The sequence below is a fragment of the Theobroma umbraticum genome, unplaced genomic scaffold (assembly GCF_002168275.2).
Source record: "Theobroma umbraticum cultivar Fairchild unplaced genomic scaffold, ASM216827v3 scaffold_95.0, whole genome shotgun sequence".
Taxonomy (NCBI): Eukaryota; Viridiplantae; Streptophyta; class Magnoliopsida; order Malvales; family Malvaceae; genus Theobroma; species Theobroma umbraticum.
This window is the reverse complement of record NW_018397257.1, coordinates 10,822,815-10,831,487: the sequence shown is the minus strand read 5'-3', so window position 1 is coordinate 10,831,487 and position 8,673 is coordinate 10,822,815. Positions and strand designations below refer to the sequence as shown.

At 32.9% G+C, this 8,673-nt stretch overlaps 1 protein-coding gene across 1 annotated transcript in view; it reads left to right on the top strand.

Moving 5' to 3' along the window:
- Positions 1 to 5,298: 5,298 nt before the first annotated feature.
- LOC110412936 (L-ascorbate oxidase-like) overlaps positions 5,299 to 8,673 on the top strand; it is a 4,554-nt gene continuing 1,179 nt past the window's right edge. The window contains exons 1-5 of the mRNA XM_021423592.2: positions 5,299 to 5,770; positions 5,890 to 5,982; positions 6,218 to 6,430; positions 7,285 to 7,492; positions 8,081 to 8,095. Of these exons, the coding sequence (XP_021279267.1) occupies positions 5,492 to 5,770; positions 5,890 to 5,982; positions 6,218 to 6,430; positions 7,285 to 7,492; positions 8,081 to 8,095 (808 nt within the window). The 5' untranslated portion in view covers positions 5,299 to 5,491. The remainder of the gene's footprint in view (positions 5,771 to 5,889; positions 5,983 to 6,217; positions 6,431 to 7,284; positions 7,493 to 8,080; positions 8,096 to 8,673) is intronic.

Here is an 8,673-nt window from a genome sequence, read left to right as displayed (position 1 = left end):
ACTCAAGTTCTGGTCCTCGAAAGAGGGCGTGGGTTCAAATCCCACTTCTGACAACACTGAACTTTAAATTTTTAACAAGAAGGGGAATCTCTAGCGTTTGCTTTGAAAAACAAGGGTTGGATGAATCGATTCTAGATGCATTTGATACTGTATTCCTCCCCAACTTAGAATGTTTTATCCTTGGGAATAATTTAAGGTAATCAAAGAATATATGATTCTTGTTATTTGCTTGTACATGGAGCCATCCTCACCTGTCAAAGAGGTTCTGCAGACATCAAAAAGTGATTCTTAGGAAGCCCAAAATTTTGTTTGATATTATGTGAACTATGTCTTTTGAAAATCTTGCACATGCAAAGTTAAGGGGTAGCCTTAAATTCTCTGGTTTTGTAGGGAATTAGATGCTTATTACCAGGTTTGAATATTGCAGTTTTGACCATATTTCATCATCTGATATTCCTATCTCAAAACACATTTTGAAAATTCTCTGAGAATCCTTTGAAGTTTGATCCGCATTTGGAAACCCTAAACTCCCTTGGAAGGGAAGAAACAGCAGAGATTTTATGTAAACAACTAACATATGGGATTTTGGGAGGAGGGGGTCCATTTTCTCCTCTCTTTAAAAGCACTGCCACCATGGAAAAAGAACAAATGAATAGATTTGACGAGGCTAAGGGTACTTACTTAAGCAACAGTGAAAGCATACCTGCATCCATGGTGTCCAACATGGAAAAAATAAAGGAATTAAACAATTGGGAAACTTTCCAATCATTGCAAACATGCCAGACATCCAATGACAACCTAGCTATTTGGATTTTCAAGATCCATTTCAGACAGAAGTTGGAGTCATTTCTTTTCTTTTCTTTTTTCCCTGGAATTATTGAAATCCCAAGGTGTTGACTGACATTACTTAACAAATGTCCAAGAATATTTATAACACAAAGCTGGGGAACCTGGTTCCTGCTGAGCACTTGCAAAGTTATGTCCCATCACCAAGAAAGAGAAGAAGATTGAAGTTGTCAAGCATTCAGCTGGAACTTGGGGCCCCTCAACCTTACCATTTTGCAGAAATGTAAGTTCTCTACTGTTTCTGCAACTTTTGCCCCCAGTTTCTAGATAACAAAAGTTCAGCTCTTCAAGTACTATACAATATCCTTTCCTACCATTTGGTTTTCCCTGTATAAACCACGAACCATCCATCATTTTTCCACCTAGGAATAGGATTACATTCAACTTTTGGGACAACATGCAAGTCATATTTGTGTTCATCCATGGCTTGATGCTTGCCACCACTGAGAAAACTTGTGAATTAAGCAATTCAAATTATATACATATATGTGTGAAAAGTTTGCTGGCTTGGGATATAAAACAAGGCAAGAATCTACCTTTTTCTCAATGAGGCACAGGAACACAACATTAGGTCAAGAATATTGTCCTGTGTCATGGCATGTAATTTAAGTTTTATGTCGGTAAAAAGATGATATATGCCTAGCACTTTAAGAAGAAAATAGGTAGAATATTTTTAAAAATCTTACATGGAATAAGTAAAGGAATTTTAGATGATTTATAAGTAATGACATTATATATTATATTTAATTAATTTTTTTTTAAAAATAATAATTTTATAATAAATAATATCAAAATAAATTCGATTTTGACTCCAACACTTTTAAAGAAAATAAACGGAGAGTGATCAACGACAATGAGAACGCCGTTTTAAATCGGTGGATAAGGATGGCACGCCTAGCCCTTCATGAAGGGTAAGCTGTCCAGAAAGTCAAATGAATGAGAAAACACACATGAGAACGGAAAGCTAATTGTAATCTTTTTTGACTTTTGCTTATGCAATCAATGGAATTGAGAAGACCCTACCAGCCTGTGTAGTCAATTAGTAATCAATTTTCCTCGAAATATTTTTTATATTAAAATGTATTATATACGTACGTTTTATATATTTTTTAACTTTAATATAACATAAACTAATTATTCATCATTAGCAATTCCTAATCTCCAAAAAGGAGTTTATTATTTTTTTAATTAAATCTTCTTTCAGCTCTAAGCTCTCCTGGGGGCATCAAAAGGCATGGGTGTACCAAACTCAGTTGGCTCATCAATGTCGACCATAAAATAACAAAGACATCCACTAAGACAAATAAAGAGAATCTCAATTCAACTTTCTTTCTTTATATTATAGAATCAAAAATCATAAAAATTAAGCAAAATAATAAAAAAAACTGTAAACTTGATATTGTAAACGACAAATATATATATCTTTTATATATTTTTTGACATAATATGTAATTATTGGATTAATTCGGAAATGAAATTTATTATTTTATAAATAAAATATTATAATTAAAGCAATAAATCATTATATCTGATAAGATAAAAGTATTGAGACAAAAACCGTTAATATTTTTTTTATTAAAGTAGCAAGCATGATTATGACAATGGGAAAAAGGCCAAGAGAGATTGAATTCATCCAAAGCTTATATATTACTTTTTATTTTATTTTTTTTTCCATTTTTTATGTACACATTTTTAATCATGACTGGTGGAAACTAACAAGGAAACTATGCATTATTCTTTTTCATAGTTATGAAAATAGTATATAATTAATCCACGGACAATTGAATATTATTTTTTGACCCTTTAAAAATATGTAAAAAAGATGAATTAATGATACAATGTTTTACGATTATAGTATGATTTGATAGTATGTTTTGTTGATTATGAAACAATTGAATGATGGTCGACTTAACGAATTGCATTACCAGTATCGATTTTGTTATTATTATAATTATAAAATAAGAATTATAATAACTATGAGATTATAGATTTGAGTTTGATTGTCTATGCATTGAAATGCCTTCGTCTCAATGAATTTGATTGTCCTTGAGGCTGTAGTGTAGACCCATGCAGCTACCGAGTAAAACCTTGGAACTATTATTATTTAAAAACCGACACTAGGCTTGGCTTACATTCAACGAAAAAAGAATTATGCTTGCTTCTCTTTGGCCTTTATTCGTCAACTTGATATCATGAATACATCATCACTATAAAAACAGTGCACAGTTAGAATACACAGCTATCATCCATAAATTTATTAAAAAAAAATTAAAATTTCAATATAAAATATATTTTTTTTAACGATCCATTTTTTATTAAAAAATTTTCATCAAAAATAATTTACAATACCATTGCTAGGATCTGATAAAAATTAATTGAAAATTTTTTAATAGTTTTTAACGGAGAAACAAATATATATATATATATATATGATAAATCAATTGCACGTAAATCAGTCGACGAGCCTTAGACAAAATATCTCACTAATTTTATTGAAATATTTTTGCATGAATTAATGTAGTATTTTCTTGTTATAAATTGCTCGTTTTGTCATACACAAGGCTATACTTATTCTAATTATAACATATTTATCAACAAACTGACCGGAAGAACAAGTTACCCGATTGCACGTGAAGATTATGCATAAAGTTGTAACCAATTGAATTAATAATAAATAAAAAATATATATATATTGGGTATTTAGGTGCAACTGACTTGGAATCAATCAACATGCTAGGGTGGAGCTTTGAGAGCGACACAACATGCTAGATTGTACATTGAGGAAATCGTGTCGTTGCACGGAATAGAGGTATTCAGTTCATCAGTCAATTTTGGGATAAATTCCAAACGATTTTGAGGACTAAACTTAATTTTAATACTGTTTTTTATCTTTGGATTGATGGACAGACTAAAATGACTATACAGACTTTAAAGGATATGTTACAGGCTTGTGTGATTGATTTTGGAATTACATGGGATCGCCACTTGCCTCTCAAATTTTTAAAATTTTGTATATCTTATATATTTTTTCTCTTAGGGGCTTCTTTACAAAGTTTTAATCTTTATTCTTCTTTGCTTTTGACTATAATAAAAGTTGATTAGCTCTAATCTTCACATTATAAATTTGGATGATATTCTCCACCAATTTTTGGGCAAAAACACAGCAATTTTAAATTAAGAAAATTTGTCGATTTCTTACTTTTCAAAAAAATAAAAATAAAAGAAACTCGACGAATTAAGACCGTGTTGTATGTCGATTAATTAATATAATATGGTAGTCAATTAATTTATAGTACGAATATTATGAAATGGATACACAAAGCAAATTAAGTTAGTTTCTAGGTCAAAATGGCCTACTCATTCTGTTTTTGATTGTTTGTCTCTCTTTTTTGCTTTAATTTTATAAAAATTAAAATAAAAGTTTTGATTCTAATATGTTTATATTAAAATTTATTTTTTTATAATATAGATGTTCAATACTTTTCAATATAATAAAATAAAATAAATATGAAACATAAGTTTGTAATATAAAAAAGTAAGTGTATTCAGTGCTTAAAAAAAATTATTTGGAAACATTCCAACAAATTAAAAAAAAAAAGGAACGGAAAGATTATTTGACATGTATTTATTACGATTTAAGGCTCTGATTGTGATTGTTTCGTGTGTTGAGTGAAGCTTCGTATGATCTGACCAAGATTGTGTTTGAACCCTAAATCTAAAATTAATAGTAATAATGCTTCACAAGCTGGCTCAAACTCATTAGATTAAATTCTGGGTTCTGGAATATTTAATTATTTAAAAAACCTTTAAATAGGTAACCAATATTCTAAGATTGAGGTTAAGGTTAAAGTATCGAATAAATAAAGATTTGTGTTAAATATTTTATCGATATAACGTTCTAATGAAATGTGACTGTTATATAGAAGACACCGTTATGTTATAACGGCATTTTTAAGAAAGTAAGATATATAAATGAAGTGAAGGAAGATACCAAAACAATACTAAAATAATAGAATTACTTTTGACTAAATGCCAGCTTTTGGGGCATACTCCTGGGATTCAAGTTTCAAGTTTGCTTTTAGCCATTGGATTATTACTAGGGGATTGACATATTTCTTTGCCTGGAAGATTTTTTTCTTCCACGTTTTATCCTTTTGATTCAGCAACTCCTTGACATGTTTAATTGCTCGAACAGTAGTATATCAAAAGAACAAGCGATGGTCCTTAGCATCAAGTGTTGGGAAGATATTTTTTTTGTAGAAATTCTTCATGGCACAAATTCGTAAGGGAACCTTCACGATACGAAAAGGACCAGACCAGATTGATCCCCATGCACTAGTTGTACATGATGTAAAGAATATGTGCCCACAGGCCATCAGGGTCACATTAATTCCTAACCAGACATTTGCTAAGTTGCTAATTATACTACTAAAGTAGAGCAGAAAGAGCAGCTTAATTTCCAGGAGTAAATTCCAAAGGCTAAGTCTAAACCTTGCTACAGAGCCTCTATTTAAAGACGGATAGAAGGCTAGGAGGCTAGCTATCTCTTTAGGTTCTGGTTGAGTTAGTGTAGTTTAGGTCCATCCAATTGGTGAATTCTCTCTCCAGTTCCCCCGCTATCCATCCTGGTTTTCCGTATTGGGAAATGGGTTGTAAGTGTTGGGACTCCAGGGCTTTTGTTTTCTGGTGCATTGTGTTGTTGTCTTTGATCCATGTTTCCCTGGGTTCCAAGGCTAGGCACTTCAAATGGGAAGTGGAGTACATGTACAGGACTCCAGATTGTCTCGAACGTGTTGTGATGGGTATCAATGGCCAGTTTCCGGGGCCGACCATACGGGCTAAAGCTGGAGACACCATTGTTGTGGAACTCACCAACAAGCTTCACACCGAGGGAGTTGTCATTCACTGGCATGGAATCAGACAGGTTTGGCTTTTCTCTCTCTCTCTCTCTCTCTCTCTCTCGATACAAACAATTTGTACAAGAATCTTTTCATGTGAAGCAGTGCCATAATATATCTGTAAAATGTTGTTTTCTTCTATCAGCTTGGAACACCATGGGCAGATGGGACTGCTTCCATTTCACAATGTGCTATCAACCCTGGAGAAACTTTTGTATACAGGTTCAAAGTTGACAGGGTAATCTTTCAATCTCTCTTTCTTCTCTTTTGCTGTTGAGTTCTGGTCTTCACAAGGAACCAAAGTTCAAACTCCAGGACGAGATCCAAAGTGGGAAACACTTGTACTCCCAAAGCTGCAAGTTGCAAAATATACCATTTTAAGTTAGTCTTTTTATTGAATGTCTATAGTATTACAAGTAATAAGACACCATAGGTAAGGGAAAAACTAATGTTGTGGAACTGTTCTGGTGCAGCCTGGAACATTCTTGTATCACGGGCACTATGGAATGCAAAGATCAGCTGGCTTGTATGGGTCCCTTATAGTGGACGTGGCAGATGGAGAGAAAGAGCCATTCCATTATGACGGTGAGTTCAACCTCTTGTTGAGTGATTGGTGGCACCAAAATGTTCATGAGCAAGAGGTTAGCCTTTTCTCCAAGCCATTCCGTTGGATCGGCGAGCCCCAGGTACAAAACTTAACACTACTAGCATTCATCATAATCAAAAGAGACGAAAAGAGTAATAATAGCATTAGAGAAGTGGCCTTACCCTATAATTCTTTTTAATTTAAATAATGGATAGTAGTACTCATATTAATTACTGTAAGGTTGGTTGACTTAGTTAGTGCAAATCTTGCGTTGCAGCCACTTTTGCAACTTCATTTGGTGGCACTGGCACTAAGCTAAACAATTAACAATAATAATCATAAAGACGCATGTTATCATGAATTTCACAAGGAAAGATAAAATGGGTCTTCAATTTTTAAGTATTAATATTCTTTCATCTAATAAATAGATTTTTTTAATCTAAAATATGTATCTGTAACACAAGTGATATAATCAGAGTGTATCTAATTCTTTATTAATGTAGGACTTCTCATGAAAAATATTAAGTTGAAATAAATTCGAATTAAGGTGGATCCTTCTCTTTTATGGTAAAAAAATAAAAAATAAAATGTTACGGATAATGTCAATAAGTGATGAAATAAATTTTAAATTTTTTAAATAAATTAAATTGAAAATATGGATTTGTGACACTATAACTATGATGATTACAAATATAACAATTGGCATGATATACGTGTAAAAAATTTGTAGTTAATGGTATCATTACTTAATTTGAAAAAAATTGCCCATGATGGTACATGGTGGTTGGAATATCTTCATCATAGTGTCATCTCATTCCAAATAAAGCCAATACCAATAATCTAAAACTTTTTAACTTTCTTCACCCTTATTTCCTGCTACTGTTCATCTTTGGCTCACAAGAAAGAAAATCTCGCATGTTTAATTAATTTTCCATTTTTCTTCTTTGGAGTTAGAGTCTATTGATTAATGGAAGAGGGCAATTCAATTGTTCATTGGCTGCAAAATTCGGCAACAATGCTTCTGTCAGCCAGTGCAAGTTTAGAGGGAATGAGCAATGTGCACCCCAAATCCTGCATGTACATCCAAACAAAACCTACAGGCTGAGGCTTGCCAGCACTACAGCTCTAGCTTCATTGAACTTGGCCATTGGGGTAGGTACCTGTTCCTATTTCCTCTTGCAACTTTGCCTTTTTTCTCTCTTTTATGATTATGGTTCCAGCTAGAATATGCTAAAGTTTCTAGCAATATATATATATATTAGGTAATTAATATTCATATTCAAGATATATTAAGATTTAATAAAGAGAAAATATTATATAATCTCTTTGAAATTCCTTAGGATGTCGGGATTGTTATGCCCTAGAATTGATTCCTAACTCAACAATTTCCATGTGAGCAGTTTTATTTTTATATGATATATGCCAGACAAGATAAGGGCAGAACCGGTGGCCTTGCTTTTGGGAATAGAAAAGAAAATTACATTATGGAAATGGGAAATGGAAAGATGTATAGCTAGTGAGGTAGTAATGGTTGTCACTTTGTTTTTTTCTTTTTAATTTTCTTGGGAAAATGGGCTGGAAAAATTTGATAACAACAGGGTACCTAGACAATGGGCAGTCTCCAACACCTTGATGCCTTTCGAGGTGAAAGTTAAAAATTTGACTTACAACATGTGATGAATATAGAAAAGAAAAGTGCCTAAGAAGGGAAATGGAAAATGCATGCATGAAGAAAAACAAGTGGTGGCAGTAGTCATTATGAGGGGTTTTCTAAAGTGGGAGACATTGGCGTGTTTGAATGGCAGCAAAGCAAGGGTGACAGAAGACGAACATAGGAAGTGGAGGAAAAGATTGTCAACTTGCCATTTACTATGATTCTTCTTGTCCTTTTGAGTGTCTTTTTCAATCTAACACTGTAAAACTTGACATGCTTATCTGTTACAATTACCCCATTCATGGACATCCTACCCCCCCACCTTATCCTCAAAATTTCTCATTTTTTTTGTTATGAACTCCATGATTAAGTAGTTTTAGAACTTGTACTCCCTTTAAGAACTTTATTAAGGAAACATTTTCTTGGGATTCCTTGAATGATCCCCTCCCTGCATCTGTCTTCTATGACCTACTCACTATTCAGAAAAGTACAAATGACCCGATGGTGAGCAATGCATGCAGCTCACATCTCCCAAAGATTCCCTTGCTCCCTTGTCCCTATCTCTTGTCACAAATTCACAGGTCGTACGAAATCAGAAGGCTATGATGTCTGACTTCCTATTTTGTGGAGTCTAATATTAAGCTATAAAGATTAATCATGATGTTTAAGATTCAGGTTCTGGATCAGTA